Source organism: Pistacia vera, unplaced genomic scaffold (assembly GCF_008641045.1).
Source record: "Pistacia vera cultivar Batoury unplaced genomic scaffold, PisVer_v2 Contig1059, whole genome shotgun sequence".
Classification (NCBI taxonomy): Eukaryota; Viridiplantae; Streptophyta; class Magnoliopsida; order Sapindales; family Anacardiaceae; genus Pistacia; species Pistacia vera.
In genome coordinates this window covers 181,584-199,687 of record NW_022195092.1, presented here as the reverse complement: position 1 = coordinate 199,687, position 18,104 = coordinate 181,584, and the positions used below count along the sequence as shown (strand labels likewise).

Here is an 18,104-nt window from a genome sequence, read left to right as displayed (position 1 = left end):
TCATTTTGGAGAAGTTTGAGTTTGTGTTGAGTTTAGGATTTGAGGATTTGTGAGTAAAGTGGTTTTGGAGGGTTTTGGTGGTTTTCTTGGCGGAAGGCGGTTTCTGGTTTTGTTTTAGAAGAAGGGGAAAAAGGTGAAAAGGGTTTTTGAAGAAGGTTGAGTTGGAGTTAGTTTAGCCGAGCCAATTGGAGGGTAAGATTTAGGAATCCTTTGAGAAGCGAGTAGTGTCAAGCCCTGGGGGCAATTTGCGACTAGTTGTAATGTAGTCTTTTAGGATTAGAGCCGAGCGGTGATGTCTGGGGGTAACGAATACAAAAATGTGCCCACCATGGTGGTGCTCCCTAAAGGCAGTGAAACGGCTCCAACTGGGGGAGTAAATATTGTTTTCCATGCGGGGCACATGCCGAGCAGTCATGGTGTAGAGTCGAGCGACGATGGCTCCAGTAGTGAATTTGAATCAGAGAGTGTGACCGATATGGATCGGGCAAATGGGAGTGAAGCTCCCTCGACCAATGGTGGTCACAGGGATGAGCATAGCCTTTTTGGAGTCGGGATGCTTTTTTACAATCCGCTGTTTAGGCTTGAGCTGGTGGAGATGACGAAGCTCAGGTATCTTATAAAGATACCTGATTCTATAGAGATAAGGGTGTCAACTAGACATGAGAGAGTGGATTGGTTCATGTCGGGCTGGGTTAGTATCTACGTGCAGACTCTAGTAGAATGGATTCATTTTTCCATCCCGTGATTGGTGTGTGAAGTATTAAGCCACTACGACATCGTCCCGAGCCAATTGATGTCGAACGTATGGCGATTGCTCATGTCCATTGAATGTCTATGCGTGCTTCTTTGCATAGAATTCAGAGCAATGAATCTGCTGAAGGAGCACGACAAGGAGAGAGGGAGGTACCTCTTTATGCTCCGACATAGTCGAAAACATTTAGTGATGGGGTTGAAGACATATTACAATAAGTGGGAGGATGACTACTTCTTTGTGAGGGGTGATTTGGTTTTTGGGGAAGGTGGAGCCGAGGGTATTCCGTTCTTCTGGTAGATAACATGTGAGTAAACTTTGTTTTGGATAATTGTTGGTGTACTGAATCTCATTGTTTTTTCTTTTGCAGACTTGAACTACAACAAGGCGTTGTTGGGACTTCAAGCTAAAGAGAAGAGCCGATCCATTCTCGCGTTCCCAGAAAAAGAGAGAAATTATTGCCAAGTGTTAGACGAAGCAAATCTGAGAAGGAGTCACTTGTGGGGGTATGTAATAGCCACTTTCTACTCAAATACTCATAATGAAATACATATAAAATAATATAAAGAAATTGGGCCCAAAATTTTCTTTTTATTAAATATATATATATATTCTTTACAAACCTATATATTTTTACACAAAATTATAATGTGTACAAAAGTCATCAAAAACATAATAGACAGTGTAACCGCTTCTCCTCGAGTGCCGACGTCTATCCGACTGTGTCCTCACTTAGATCCTACAAAACATAGGAAAACAATGGGGTGAGCACTAAAATAATGCTCAGTAAGTAAATCCTTTACTCATCTATCCCCGTAACTCTCTCTCTCTAATTCTTTCCTTACAACTTTCCATTCGATTTCTCTTTGGTACTTCTCTCTCTCTTTCTCTTTCTCTTAGAACTCTTTTCTAGTAACTTTCTTTAGTAAGTCACGGCCCCATCTTACCGGGGGCACGACCGAGACTCGCTCCCGCTCTACGTGACCTATACTCGTTCTAGCCGATCAGACTCGGTTATACATGGATTCGGAACCCTTGGCCACTTGAGTGTATAATCTCTCTCTCGGGTACTCGGGTATAGCCCTCATCCGCATGCACTCTCAGGGGCTACACCACTTTTCTATCTCATACTCGTGCCGCTCTCTCAATGCGGCGTACATGCGGGAATACTCTACCCATTACTCACGGGTTCCCCATCGCATAACCTACTCTATTCTCTTTCTCTTAACTCTTAAAGTAGTTTATACTCAAATTCTCTACTATGTCTCAAGCTACTTCTTAAGTGCATAAAAAAAAATGCGTATGGATAGCTCATGCTCACTAATGCACTTATGAAATGTCAAATACAAGATTTCCTCAAAACAGTCATTCTGCACAGGTCACACTAAAAAGACCATAACTTGCGTTATACACCTCAGATTGCTACGATTTTGATCTCGTTTTAAAGCTTAGAAACAGGGCTATAACTTCTATGTTTTGGTCTCAGCCTAGTTCAATCCGTAAGATGCCCAAATATTACTTAGAAAGTCACGGCAGTGACAGGGCAGATTTCACTTAGGCATTTCATCAACCACTTCATGTGCATAAAAACACTCTACTAAATTTACTACTATACTTCATTCTCTAGCCATCCAAAATGGGGGAAAACTCCCTCAAATACTCATAATCCCTATCAAGAAAAGCACTTCCAAATAGGTTCACACAACATCTCTCAAACTTCATCTCAAATTCCATTTCTCAACACCTATTAAAACACTTCTCATATCCAATATATTCAACAATCATACATCACTACAAATCTCATACCATCTCATCTTAACAAATATAAAACATACATATACATACTCAAACTCTACTCAACTAAATTCTCAAATATCAATTTAGTTAGGATCTACTTACCTTGTGAAAAAGTGACTTCTCTAGCACTTTTCCTTTCCTTTGTTGTCTTGTCTCCTCTCTACAACTCAAAACAACAACAAGAACAATAACAACCAAATAAGACTTCACTATAACTAAAAGAAAACTCACATCTAAAGCATGAATCCTTACCTTAGGATGCTTTAGATGAAATCTCTACTCAAAATTACTCAAAAGCTCTCCTAAATCCTTTAGAAATCTTGGAAGATTGGATGGAGAAATTGAGAGAAATTAGGCAAATGGAAGAGGCGGTGGAAATGAATGAATAAAGGGTTTCTCTACACTTTAACTCTTTTTAGCTCATATTATAAGCATCCTTTCCCATTTTGCTATTGCCTTTCCTTAGAAATTTCATCTATATCCTTTGATTCTTTACAAATACACCCCTATCCAAACACAATCTCTACTAAATTTCCTTACATTTTACTCCCCACTTTTCCTACTAATTAGGGGTAGAATGGTCATTGTGCCCCAAAAGAAGAAGTCTCTAGAAAACTCAAGAAACTTTTTAATAGGCTGCTCGCCGCGGCGAAGAACTTTCAGTCGCCCCGGCAAAATAGGGCAGAACCTACCCGTGGGTGTAGCTCCTCCTCGCCACGGCGAAGCTTCTTCTTCGCCCCGGCGAAGAAGAAGTTTCGCCGTGGCGAGGAGGAGCTACACCCACCCGGCGAAGAAGAAGTTTCGCCGTGGCGAGGAGGAGCTACACCCACGGGTAGGTTCTGCCCTATTTTGCCGGGGCGACTGGCGAAGATTAGATTTCCAAACTTCACCAAAACTCAACTAATTTCAAGGCAACATTCAACCAACTCAACATACCATGATAACAAACAAACTCAATTGAAACTGAAACAGTAAACTTTTAACTAATACAGCAAATCTTAAATACGTACCTCAAGTGGGATATTACATAGCACGTCTTCGAAGTGCAGCAAGGTACTTTAATTCTGCTTGAGAACTTGTTGTTGTATGTCTTATTGGTTCGGTATAGCAACTCATCATCTTTGGTAGGTCTATTTGTCACTCACTAACACATGAAGAATTGTATCTTGCAGAGGAGAGGATGACGAATGAGTTCAAAGTTCCAACCATGAAGGAGATCAAGGAGAGATGCCGAGTCGAGTCAGCTAGGAAAAGGAAAAGAGCAGAGCAAGGTGGAACTTCCTCGACTGCTATTGATGTGAGTTCGAGCCTTTCTTCTCCACCTATTCAAAAGGTGGTGTTGACTCCAATGGTTTTGGTGTCGGATGACTATAGCTTGAAGATCTTCATCTCGTCTGATGCCTCGGCCTATTTTAATTCTTCTTTTGTCGTATCTGTCCTGGAATCCTTCCTTTTTCCTAAAGAAAATCATCAACTTGGTTGGATCATCTTGGTGTAGGCGGCTTAGTTGACCATGACTTGTCTTTTCTAGGTATCTGAGAGTTTGTTTTGTTCATATACTGCTTAATTTTATACTTGGTTTAATTTCTTGCTTTCTCTTTGTTTGTAGGCTCTTTCTGGGGGTGCCCATATTCAAAAGTTAGTCACCTCATAGGAAAGGAGAAATAAAGACATGGAGCGGTGTGACAAGGAGCTAGCTTATTCCAACTCCGAGTTGAAGGCAAGCTGCATGCCGAACAAGAGAGGGAGAAAGAGTCCAAGAGGATCCGTGCGGATCTCACGTACCAACTACAGAAGACCCAAGTCGAGTGGGAGGTTGATAGGGCTTCTTTGATTAAGAGGCTATAAATTGTCTCTATAGAAGCGGTCTTGAAGACTCGCTCGGAGTTAATGGAAGAGTTTAAAGAATGGAGGCAAGGCGAATGGGAGTCGGATGAAGATATTGTAGAGTATAAAGCCTCCCTTATCGAGCAGGGTATTAGATCCGAGCTGGGCGATTGTGGTGCCGAGCCTGTCATTTCCAAGGCTAGTCCAAAGGAGCATGGGGAAGGGTCGAAGGAGCAGCAGAAGGAGCTAATCGTGCCAAAGGATCAACCGATTGGAGATGGCATAGGGCCGAGCGGCAAGCAACAGGAAGGCGTTGAACCTTAGTCAATGTTTTTCCTTTTCCTTTTTTGAAGACTTTTTCCTTTAATTTCTGTAAGTGCTGAGCGCACAAAATGATGAATTTTGCCTTTGAGGCATTTATGATTTTAATGATGGGGGGCTCGACCTTATTTGTTTTCTTCTTTGATGTTTATTTTTCTAAGTGTTGCAATTGTTTGTGATTTAACCCTTGAGGCCTTGATCATGTGTGGAGGGGAATGTTCCCCTCAGCCCTTGGGGCGTTTATTTTAGGCAAACACTTGAACATACTCAATAATACTTCAATTCATTAAATAACAAAAAAATAATCTTGTCTTGGAGAAGAATTAACTTGAGATATACTGGGGGGAGTGGACAGGCCCACCCTGTCACCCATTATAAAGAATTCATAAGTACTACATGTGGTAGAGCCGAGCCAAATGCTTTTAAAAATGGTAGGCTTTTAGATGGATGGTGTTCTAACTATTAGTGTGTTCTTGCCTTCTGGTTTTTGTAGTTGATAGGCTCCTTTCCCGAAAACTTGGTGATCTTGTAGAGGCCTTCCCATGTGGGACTAAGTTTACCAGCTCCCAATACTCTTGTGTTCTAGAACACTTGGCACAAAAGCACATATTTTGCCTCCTCGGGGGTGACACACTTGAGGTATAGTCCTGAAAACGATGTTCTGAGTAGGCGACTTTCATGGATGTGAGTCGAGCTGCCTTGGCTTTCAGTCGTCATGCTTCGTTCTTGTTTGCTAGGAGTTCATCATTTGCCAAATAGTGGAGGATGGTTGTCATTCAGTGATATCTTGATCGAGCCATCCCCAATGGCTGGTGCTTAGAGGTGAACCAAAGGAATCGTTGTTAGTAGTATGGTCTTTAAGCCGAGCCGAAGTTTGCTAGAGCATCTGCATGTGTGTTTTTGGTCTTGGGGACTTGGGTGACGGTGACCTCCTCGAAGGATGATTGAAGCCTCTTGGCTAAGTTGAGGTATGAGGTCATCTTAGTGTCTCGTGCTTGGTAGGAGCCTTGTATCTGATTCACCACCAGCTGTGAATTAGACTTGACTTCCAAATTCTTAATCCTCATTCCTTTGGCGAGGGAGAGGCCAGCTAACAATGCCTCATACTCGACCTCGTTGTTAGTTGCCTTGAAGTAGCACTGTATAGCCTGTTGCAAAATATCTCTTTCTGGGGAGGTGAGGACTAGTTTTAATTTGTTGCCATTGATTTTGTTTGAGCCATCTATTGATAGAGTCCACTTGGATGATGCATGGTCTATCAAACACAAGAGCTCCCTCTCCGCTTGGATAGAAATGCTAGGTGCGAAATCGATGATGAAGTCGACTAGCACTTGAGACTTGATTGCGGTACGAAGTTGGAAGGAGACATTAAACTTGCTCAGCTCTACTGCCCATTAAATGAGCCGACCCGAGAGATCTGGCTTGTGGAGTATCTTCTTTAGAGGATAGGAAGTCAAGACTATGATCAAGTGGCATTGGAAGTATGGCATTAGCTTCCGTGCGGAAGTGATTAGGGCGAGTGCCAGTTTCTCAAATTGGTTGTACCGTGTTTCTACATCGAGCAGGGATTTACTATGTAGTAGACAGGCAACTGCTTTCCTTTTTTCCTCTCAGATCAGCACGATGAATGTGGCGAATTTGGACACTACTAGATAGGTTAAGAGTCGTTTCCCTATCTTTGATTTGGAAAGTAATGGAGGTAATGTTAAATACCTTTTCAGATGAACCAATACCTCTTTGCATGTTATAGTCCATTTGAATTTCTTTGACTTTCTGAAAGCAGTGAAGAAGAGGTGGCACTTCTCCACCAACTTGGAGATGAACTGGCTCAACACTATTATTCTCCTAGTGAGGCGCTGTACATCTTTGATGCAAGTGGGAGATGGGATGCCTAAGACTGCCCTAATCTGAGTGGGAATAGCCTCGATGTCGCGTTGTGTTACATGTAGCTAGAAATTTGCTAGACGATACGTCAAAGAAGCATTTGGCGGATTCAACTTCATGTTGTATTTCCGTAGTACCTCGAAAGCCTGTCAAAGGTGGTCAAGGTATTGCTCGGCAATCAAGGACTTTAGCAGCATATCATCGATGTATACCTCCATGGAGTCCCCTAGCAGGTTAGAGAACCTTTTATTAACAAGTTGCTTGTGGGTGGAACCAGCATTCTTTAGGCCAAACGACATCACTTTATAACAGTAAATGCCTTGTTCGGTGATGAACGCAGTCTTCTACTGGTCGTCAAGGTGCATCAATATCTGATTGTAGCCTGAAAAGGCATCCATGAAGCTTAGTAGCTCATGCCCGACGGTGGCATCCACTAACATGTCTATGTGGGGGAGTGGGAAGGAGTCCTTGGGGCAAGCTTTGTTCAAGTCGGTGAAATTAATACAAACTTTGCACTTCCCATTCTTTTTCTTGACTACCACTACATTCGCCAACCAGTTTGGGTAGTGAACTTCCTGAAGCGAGCCATTGCTTAGTAGTTTTTCCGCCTCCTTATTGATCATCTTGTTTCTCTCGGGAGCAAACTTTCTTCTCTTCTGTCTTACGGGGAGTAGTCCAAGTCAGTGATCAGTTGGTGCATTATAGCTTTAAGATTGATCCCCGTCATGTTGGAGTGAGACTAAGCGAATGAGTCTAGGTTCTCCTTGAGGAAATCGATAAGCTTTTCTCGGATGTTAGGTGAAAGTTGGGCTTCAACTTGCATCTTTCGGTCTGGGTGCTTTGGGTGTATTTGGACCTCGTCTAGCTCCTCCATAACTTGTTGGTTCGGTTCAGCTTCTCTAGCCAGATGGGACTGTAATTGCTATATGGTGCCCCGCTTTGTCTTAAAAGCGTTCTGATAACAATCTTTGGAAGCCTTCTGATCTCCCTTTATCTTTTTTATGCCCCACTTGGTAGGGAATCAGATGGTCTGGTAGCAAGTGGAAGGGACAGATCGCATGCTATGAATCCAAGGTCAGCCGAGGATTACGTTATAAGGGGATGGGGTATCCAGTATCATGAAGGTAGTCTGATGGTTGATCTCTTCGGCATAACTATCTCTGATGGTATATTTTTATTCTGAATTGAATCCGAAAAGGAGAGTTGGGTGCCAATTGATGCTGGATTCGTCCAGTCCCATGACCTTAAATGCTTCAAGAAACATGATGTTAGCTAAGGAGCTAGGGTCTACCACGCTTCTCCTGACAATAATGTTGGCAACCTGGAGGGTGATCACAAGTGCATCGTGATGGGGATTCAGAAGTGCTGCTGCTTCGTTGTCCACAAACACTATAGTCAAGTTGGTAGCTTTCTATAAGGATGGCTTAGAATGATGGATCTGTGGGTTGGCTGTGGCTCGGGCATAGCGCTTTGTTGAGGAGTAGCTTACCCCATTTGTTTCTGATCCGCTTGAAATAACACTGCATAGTTTGTCTACAGGTGAGGCTTTTAGTGGGGGCTTGATTTGGCAATCTTTATTTGCCACGATGCTTTTCCCTTTGTCTAACAGGAAGTCGTGGAGGTGACCCATTTTTAGTAGTTCCGCTTCCTTGAGGCGAAGGGCAATATAGTTGGCGGTGACATGGTTGTGGTCCCTATGATACTCACACCATTTGGTGTTGTCTCGCTTGTCTTTGGCGTGTTTCAGTTTAGCCAGCCATCTAACTACATTCCCTATCTCTTTCATCATGGCTACCACTTCCACTGTTTCGATGTTCAGGTTGTAATCAGGCATCCTGTATCTGTTGGATCTGTTGGAGGTACCCTCGCTGGACCGAGCTAAGCGGTGCTCTAGTTGTCGCTTGTTATCACGTGTCGGAGCCCTTCTTACTGTGTATGGGTAGACTATCCTTGTGTCATGGCGTCTGTCAGAGCGACGGGAGCGATGATCATCATGGGCGTTTTGCTTGGCCCTATGAACTTCGTCTTCCTCCCACCTTATTTCAATCTAACCGTGGGCTAGTGCATCCTCCATGGTGTTGTAGTTGAACTTGGTGAGTTCCTTGTACAACTCGCCATTTGGGAGGAGTCTTTTCCTGAAGGCATCCACCGCGGTCTCTTGGTTGCAGTAAGGAATCGAGACCTTCTCACGATTGAAGCATCCCACATAGTCTTGGAGCGGCTCATTACGATGTTGCTAGATCTTGTAGAGATCGCCAAATAGTATTCCAGTTTTTTGCTGCTGGCGAATTGCTCCATGAAGGTGTCCATGAGCTGGGTGAAAGATGCGATTGAGTGATTTGGGAGGTTTGTGTACCATTGAAGTGTTGGTCCTACAACGTTGGAGTCAAAGCTCTTACACATGCATGCCTCGCAAAGGTCTCTAGGTATGGCAACGACGAACATTCCTTATTTGTAGGAGGCTATATGGTCTTTTGGGTCGGTGGTTCCATCATACAACTTCATGTTGGAGAAAGTGAATTTGCGCGACACTTCTGCTAGGGAGATGTTGTCTATGAATGGTGACTCGGCATAGCTTTGGGGTTGGCTCTTTTTTAGGGGTGTTGGTACACTTGGGATGCGTTGGATCATGGCCTCCATCTCAGTTAGCCACTTGGTAAGTGTTTGTTCGAGGGGTGTGGCCACAGGGTTATAGAGATTATTCAGGAATTGGGAAAATACTCTGGGATTGATATGTATCGTCGAGCGGCGTGGGAAGCTTTGCTGGGTTATGTCGGTCTCTAGGTGCATGGGATGTGTTTGGTGGGTAAAAATGGTGTTCAACAATGTGGGTAAGGTAGCTTGTGCAAGTGTTTCAGAGGCCGAGTGAGTGATGGGTGGAGTGGTGATGGCTCAGTTCGGTTCGGTTGGTGGCATAGTGGTTGTTGGAGCTTCAAGATGAGGGGGTCAGTGGAGACACCATTATCTGGGGTGAGGAATAGCTGTCTAGGTTGAATTGGGTGCCGGGAGGAGGATGCGTGATGTTGGTTAAGAGACCAATCTAAAAAGTAAAATTGGGTTACCTTATCTTGGAGAGCTTGGTTCTCCACGTGGATGGTGGCTTTCTAAGCTTCCAAGGCTTGATACTTGTTGTTGTTCTCTTCCACCAGTGTGGTGAGAGCTGTAATCTGTGCCGCGACATTAGGCACAGGGTTTCAATGTTGTGGGTCATGATAGTGAATGGGGAAGGAGGAGCAGTCTTAGCAGGTCGTTCTGAATTGAAAAATCTTCAAGGCCCCATAGTGGGCGCCAAATTGTAGACGATAAAATCTACTATTACAATTGTAAGGATCGAATCTTGTGATGCGAACCACTGACAATTTGGTAGACCTGCAGAGGCTGCCTTTGTGGTTGTGAGGACTTTAGTAATGCCAGGATATTACCAGAATATTCTGAGACCTTGAGTGTGAGACTATTAGAACTAGTAGGTGATTTTTTGAATGGCTAATGAGAGGGTTTGCATTTGTTTATATAGTGAACCCAAGGGGTTTGAATCCTAGTAAGACTCTAAGCCCTACTTGGTAGAGGAGTTCTCCTTTTGGAAGGGGATTAGATTTCCTACTTTTATCGGTTCAGGCTTTCTTCTTTGGGTAAGATCTGGGATCTTGTTAGAAGAGGAAATTGACTGAGACTCTGGTCCCTATTGTGGATTGTTATGGGCAAATAGGCCGGACCTAGTTTAGCTTAACTCATAGGATGACCCAACTCATAGAGTAGGCAGTTCACAAGGTAACTTTAAGTGTGGGCCCAATAGGAATTGGGCCAAGGCCTTAAGTCGTAACATGTTCATTTTGTTATTGGACCTCGTCAGGTCCAATACAATTTTTAGCCCATAATTATTCATTTCAATCAACAATAATTTTTCAATATACTATCATTTCAAGTCATAAATCAACTGTAAGTAACCAAGATTTAATAAAATTAAAAATTATAAAAAAAAAAAAAACACAAACCAATATTAAAAACAAACAGTTAAAGTTCATGCTAACCTTGGATTTTGACTTTTTGGAAGCTTTCTTATCTACTTCTTCTTTTTAGCATCTTGATTCTTCCAACTAAAGCAGTAAGTAATGAATGTTAAAACCAAAACAAATAAAACAAATTTATATATAGTGTTGAGATGGTAAAACCAACCTAAACAAAATGAAGATAATGTTTGTTAAACAACCTCAAAGTCTCATTCACTTTAGCATGGTCACTTTTTTTAGCCAAGTTTACAACATGATCATTTTTATTAGCCAAGTTTAGAGCATTACCATTCACAGAGTTGTAAACCATATGGTAATAGTTGGTTGAACAACTTGAGAAATCATATAGATATTCGAAAATGAAAATATAAATTCATATGAAAACTAGAAATAGCCAAACATGTGAAATATAGATATAGGAAACCAAAGGTAAAACCTGTGGAACAGGTTCCTCCTACCCCACAATTCAGCAGAGATCTAGCCTAAAACATTGAGCACATAAATGAAGCTATATTATGTAAATTTCAATGAAAACTACGAAGAAAACATATTTACATCAATGATAGATAGACATATGGTCCACACAAATCAATATATTACCATCCAACATTATTGTAATACTTTCTCTCTAGCTAGTATACTCTGAAAATAAACAGTATTATAAGAATATATATATATATATATATAGATGAGTGTGAAATAATGGGCCATATCTAATTTTTCTTTATATACAAATCTTTACATAATATAATAAAGTCACAAAACAGTAACTCGATAGTGTTGCCAAACCCTTCCTCTTCTTGACGTTCTAAGCGACTGCATCTCACCTACTACCTACAAAAACATTGAAAACAACGGGGTGAGCACTAATTGCTTAGTAAGTAAACCCGCTATGCTACCCTTCTCTCTCCGTTGCTTAAATTCTGAATTTCTTTCCTTAAATCACACCTCTCTATTCTTCTATGTTCCTTGTATGTTCTTTCTCTGCTTTTTCTCTGCTTTTTCCTCTATTTTCTCTCAATTTCTAATTTCTCACTACTCATGATAGTAGGCATGGTATCATGCATAGGTATAATGCAATGCACAAATGCATAGGATGTGCATTTTCTTTTCTGTTTTTTCTATTTTCTTATTCCATTTTCTATTTCTTTTCTCTGTATTTCTTTCTATGCTTCATTTCTTTCTTTTCTATTCTTTCTTTTCTTTTCTTTTTTTCTTTCTCTTCGTTCTTCTCTTTTCTATTCTTTCTTTCTATTCTTTCTTTTCTTTTCTTTCTTTCTTGCCGACCGGACTTGGTTGAGGCATGGATTTGGAACCCTAACCGTGTGAGTGTATTCTCTAATTCTAGGTAGAATCCTCATCCACATGCACTTCTAACGGACTGTACAATTCTTCTTTCTGATTTTGAGGCCGCTCACTAAAGGCGACGTGCATGCGGGGCTATGTCACTCACAGATTCCCCATCGCAACAACCTTCTCTTCTTTTATCTTTTTACACTTCTTTAAATAAAATTTCAGATTTGAACTTCTTCAATATTCTTATTTCTTTCTATTTGCTCTTTAATGTTCTTTAATGCTTTTTAATGCTCTTATGAGTATGTATGCATGTAGATGGACTCATGCTTATTATTCTTTCTAAATTCACATGTTTGGATGCAATAATGCAATATGGAGTGTAAACATATCATTCTCTACCATCTACAAACTCATCTCAAGATAACAAAAAATCATACTCATACATGCACTTCTCTTTGACATTTCATCAAACAATTTATGTGCATACACAAGTTCTAAATTGGCTACACTTCTACTTCTCTTCTAAGCCACCAAAATTTGGAACAAAATTCTCTAAGATTAACGCCAAACCTGTCCAGGATATACACTCCATAAATTCTACTCCAATTCTTCCATAATTCATCCAAACTCTCATCAAACATCAAGTATACAAGCACTACTTCTCATGGATAAATTCTAACAATCATTCAACATCCATTCCATCAACAATTCTTCACATATAAGCACATACATGCATAAAAGAAATTCTCTACACAATATTACTCCAATCATAACTAGAGTTAGATTTACTTACCTTAGATGTGAGCAATCCAACACTTTAGTAGTCTTCCTTAATCCAACCCTCTTTCTCTTAAATCCTATAAACACAAATCATAAGAATTTAACACTTTAAAAATTAAAACTCATATCTTAGTGCAAGGATCTTACCTAAGGATGCTTGAGATTGAAATTCCACTAAAAATAACCCAAAATCTATGAATTTCCCTTGAAAAAGAATTGAAGAAATTGAGAGAATTTGGGGATGAAGGTGGCGTGAAAGAGGAGAGGAAATGGTTAGGGTTTCATTCTTCAACTCTTAATATAACAAAATATTATTTATAGTTTCCCATTTTACCCTTGCACTTTCTATGAAATTTCATCTATGTCCCTTAGTCAATTACCATAATGCCCTCATTTTTATTGCATTCTCCATGAAATTCTATCTCTTTTCACTCCCCACATTTTCAACTAATTATCAGTGAAAAGACCATTTTACCCCTAATGAAATTTTAAGGGATTTTCTTCACACTTGTTCAAGATAACTTTAACAAAATTCAACTAAGTATAAGGGCATAAGTGAAGCTATGTACCTCGATGTGGGCGTTACAATTATATTCCTAAGTTTTTGCCCTCCACATGCTATTCTAAAATGCATATTTCGATGCAATAGCAGTCCATCAAAATAGATGTTGAATAACACTAATTGAAGCTATATTATGTAAATTTCAATGAAAACCTGCAAAATATAATACTTGCGGAATAGGTTCCTCCTCCACCACAATTTTGCAGAGGTCTAGCCTAAAAAAATGAGCACATAAATGAAGCTATATTATGTAAATTTCAATGAAAACTATGAAGAAAACATATTTGCATTAATGAGAGACAGAAACTTACATATGGTCAATACAAATCAATATTACCATCCAACATTATATTCCTAAGTTTCTACCCTCCATATGTTGTTCTGAAATGCATATATCGGTACAATAGCAGTCCATTAAAATAGATGTTGAATAGCACTAATTGAAAACCATTTTGTCAGTTCGAGGGCTTAGCAACTCCTTTCCTTAAATAACCTTCCAACAGATCAAAGATTTATCAAATCAGATCCGTTTGATATTTTCAAACAATTTTTAAAAAATAAAAAAATCAATAAAATCCCACAACACAACACACATAATGTCACATTTTTCCTCAAATTTCTCACCATCCAAACACTAATAAAGTAAAAAAAATTAGTAAAACGCCACAACACAACATATACAATGTCACATTTTTCCTCAAGTTTCTCGCCATCCAAACACTAATAAACAAAATACAAACGAAAACAGAACAAAAGAAAAGAAATTACCAAGTCCTAGCTCAGTCTCTTACCTTCCACTATACTTTGACTGTGATTTTGTATAAAAAATTAACCCAAAAAATCCCCAACAAAAAACAGATAAACAAATACTCGGGAGATGGCTCCCGGTCTGATTGCATGTCATCGACTCTCCATCATCGTCGCGGTAACTACACGTCCAATTCAATTCGATCAGCTCATTTATCAAAGAAACCTTAGCTTTCAATACAAATAAAAACCAAGAAAAATAAGAAAAAAAGCAAAGAGAAATATAGAAAAATTACGGTTCTCTTATTCAGTTCAGATGTGGAGAAGCAAAGGTAGAAATAAGAACGACTCCTCTTTTAGCCAATTTGAAGCGTTTGTATGTGAACGTGAATGTGAAGCATTTGTGTTCATGTAAAATTAATCAAGTTTTAATTAGACCTTTGAATGTCCAATATGTGTTTGTAACACTAAAAAATATCAAACACCAATTACATTAAGCCACATGTAACAAAAAATCATATACATCCACATGTCCACATCATCACCAATCACATGCAGTTAAATGTAAAAATACCACATCATCAGCAATCACATGTAGCCACATGTTGGACAATCTTTCAACATGTCAAAATGAAGTAATTCCAAAGCTTAAAAAATCCTACATGGCAATCAAATAGGGTATGCCTTAGGATTATATAAATATGTAGATAGACGAGGCAAACTGATTAATCATCCAATTACTAATTTATTTTTATTGTTGTTATCTTTTTTTAAGTGAGATGATAATTAGTATTATTACATTATGTTGCAGTCCACATAGAGTTGCACTCAATAAAAATCCGATCGTGAGGCGTGAGGGTTTCAAATTTCCATTATGAATCAATGACAGTGCACTGCATGGGTTATAAACTTGTATCAAAGCAAATTAAACTCCATAATTAATTTATAAATTGGTAATTCTAAAGCTTAATTTCTTTCATCATCCTTGAAACTACAGAGAGGTGAAGAGAAGATGAAGCATCATTAGTATTTTCAGGATTATTAATTATTGTCTTTGGCCATAGCTATATATATAAGGGATTTGTTAGAAAATTCATTGAGCTTCTAAACTTTTGAGGTGAAGCAAGCTAAAGGACCCAATAACATGAACACTGTTCTTTTATTGGGGACATTTTGTGAGACATATGGATCCGTCACCGACTTTCTTATCTAGTGTTCTTTCTAAGCCTCGTATTAAATAATATTTATTAATTAAAATTCTTATTAAGCAGGCAAACTAATAAAATCCCTACTTTTTTATTTTGGGAGTAAGTAAGAATTAAATAAAGGACAAAATCAATGTAAAATGATACGAGGGACATACCCCAAACAAAGACAATAAATCACAATCATAACATGGAAAAAACACAAAAGCCACAAACGGTCGAAAAGAAGCACACAGGCTCGCAAAAATAAAACTAATCAGGCAAATGCCATATCAAACGAAGCTAGGCCGAGATGTCAAACTTAGGCGCTAAATCCAAAACCTTGGCTTGAACTAAATCACAAATAGCCGCAACAATATCCCTATGAGAACTGTAGTTAACACGACTGTTCCACAGAAAATAAATTATAGCAGAAAGGACTAACTGTGAAAGAAGGTGATTGAAGTCCCCTTTGTGCCTGAGATGCAAACTAACCCACTGAAGCAAAGAGAACCAAGTGAAGGATGGCCAGACAATGAGTGTCCTGACGGTAACCTCGCCAAACAAAAGAAGAGAAATCACAACTAAAATGAGCATGCCATTGCTGCAAAAAAAATGGACTTACCCCCAAACATCCACGAGCCTCTCTCCAAAATCGAATGCACATCATTCTCATCTCAAAATTTGAATATAAAAAAACAAGAGTCAGTGGACATAACATCTTCCAAACCATCCACTTTCCATGCATGAAAGGTGATCAAGCGGGTAGCATGGAAGGGCGTAAAATATCCCATAAAGAAAATCCACAATATAATGACGCTAATCGACATCACTATCATCAATAATATCATCAGCAATCCAAAGTTGCTCATCCTTGATATCAAGTGTGAAATGAGTACGAGCCTTTGTGACTCTTACTTTATCCGCCCATGAGGAAGATGCTTTTGTTGTTTTTTTATACACAACTTTCTTGTCAATAATTAGCTTCAAAGCTGGTTGTTTTTCACGTGACTTAAAAGACACCCAATTGAGTTTGAAGAGCTTCTTGGAATTCGGTATTGTTAAACTATGAAAAGTTTCCAAAGCCTTACCTGCAGTATCATGATTCTCAAACTCAAGAAACCCAAAACTACTGTTTTTGTAATGAAAAACCTTAGCTCCTTTAGTTGCCCCATTTGCAAAAGCATTAAGCAAATATATATCATCCATCTCGAAGTCTCCAATCCATAAGGTTTGCCCCACTTTTTTGGTAGGTAGGGGCTTCAGAGAAGAGGCATTAGCAGTGGCTAAAGGCTTGGTTTTGATAGAGGGAGGGATGGGGTTGGTGGAGTGATGCAGTTGGTTGAGACATTTCGTTGAGTAGGTGGTGTGGTGTAGTGAAAAAGGTGTTGTTTGGGCAAAAGGAAAGGTGGAAAAGATGGTTAGAAGTGTTTGGAGGTGGGTGGAGATGTGTTTGTGGTGATGGAAACAAGTGGGTAGAGTTGGAAGGGTGAAAGCGAGCAGCCTGTGCAGATTGCTCGTAGCAAAAGGCTACACGCAGGGAGCAACACACGTTGAAACTACTGCAAGCATTGGGAAAATCAGCGAGCAGGTGGGGGGCAATGAAACCCAGACAAAAATGTGTGGAATTTGGTCCACCCACCACTATCCAAGCACTCCAAGAAGCTACACAAACAACAAAAACAAAAAATAACCTTGGAAAAACTTGGTGATCAAAGAAACAAAACCGATTGTCCCTTGGCGAAAACATGTGGTCGATACCGACAACTGGTGAGCAACCAAGGCAAAAGGATACCATGGGTTTAAAGAAAAGATTGAGGCCGATTGAACGGCTACGACAAAACACCGTTTTCGACTGGAAGACAACTAGAAAGGGGTTGCAAAACAACCTTTTATGCGAAAAGCAATGGCTTTTCCGGCAAATGGAGTGACATGCAACGGAATGTACGGGTTTTGAAGAGGAGATTAACAAAAATCCAATGGCGGCGGTAACGCATATTTCAATGACAAAAACCCCAGAAATTGACGGAGAAAATGGGGTTCATTAAAAAGGACAGTCACCGAAAATGAAGAAAATCCAGCCAAAAACAACTGGAAAAGGATCAAACAAAACGGGGAAGAAAGCTCCTTTCATATTGGAGGACCAAATCCAGCAAAAGGGTAGCAAAACGGCCGATAGAGTTCCTGCGGATGACTTGAGTTGAGAGAAAAAAAATTCATGAAATAATTTTCCTCTCTAACCCCCATAAAATCCCAATATACTTCAATATAGGAAGTATAATCATAATTGATTGAGGAATCTCAATTATATGGATAGTGAATGTGGACAGAATATTGTCCACATAAGGAAAAGGATCCCATATTCTCCTAAAATACTTGGAATCCCCTCTCAACTCGAAATCCTAGAGCGACTAAGAAAGTAATTTTATTTTTACCTTAATCTATTTTACTATATAAAGGGGCTAATGACATAGAATGATAGTCAATATTCCCTCAAAAAGACTCGCACTTGAAACACTCTTAATTGAAGTATTTAGCTGCCACTCCTATTTTAACCCTGCAGTCCCGCAGTTCTTTTACAGGGACATAAACAAGCGCTGTAGTGAAAATCATCTAAAAAAGTCAACAAATTGGGGGCAGAATCGTGAAGTTGTTGTGTTATGAAGGCAAGAACAATAGTTTCCCAGTTGAGTGTGAACAAAGAATTCCTTCCGTAAAATTTTCATCTCTTTTTAATTTTTTTCAAACCTTTTGTCGTTAATTTCCTTTTCCATGTCAACTCATTAACAATCCTATAACTATGTTTTTTTTTTTTTTGGGAACATCTAGGGTTCTTTTTGACTTTTGGTTCACTTCTTTTTCCCTATCCTATTCCACTATCAATTCAATTCTATCCAAAGACACCTTTGTTTCAATATTCAAATCTCTTCACAATACAATACTTTTAA

At 39.6% G+C, this 18,104-nt stretch overlaps 1 protein-coding gene across 1 annotated transcript; it reads right to left on the bottom strand.

Annotated features, from left to right (window-relative positions):
* Window positions 1–10,640: 10,640 nt before the first annotated feature.
* Window positions 10,641–17,383, bottom strand: LOC116129244. Its single transcript, XM_031414997.1, has 6 exons — window positions 15,602–17,383; window positions 14,017–14,154; window positions 13,379–13,440; window positions 12,698–12,740; window positions 10,788–10,919; window positions 10,641–10,674 (listed from the first exon to the last, which is right to left on the bottom strand). The coding sequence occupies exons 1-6, from the start codon at window positions 15,751–15,753 to the stop codon at window positions 10,641–10,643; spliced, it is 561 nt and encodes a 186-aa protein (XP_031270857.1). The 5' UTR covers window positions 15,754–17,383.
* Between the last annotated feature and the right edge of the window lie 721 nt (window positions 17,384–18,104).

Bases quoted from the DNA above. Each gene is read 5' to 3' on its own strand.
- LOC116129244 (XM_031414997.1), bottom strand. From the start codon at position 15,753: ATGCTCATTTTAGTTGTGATTTCTCTTCTTTTGTTTGGCGAGGTTACC. The intron at 12,741-13,378 runs GTTTTCATTGAA...TTGTGTTTATAG, and splicing joins GCAAGTATTATATTTTGCAG to GATTTAAGAGAAAGAGGGTT. The intron at 10,920-12,697 runs GTTGGATTGCTC...TGATTTCTCAAG, and splicing joins TTAAGGAAGACTACTAAAGT to TTGTTCAACCAACTATTACC.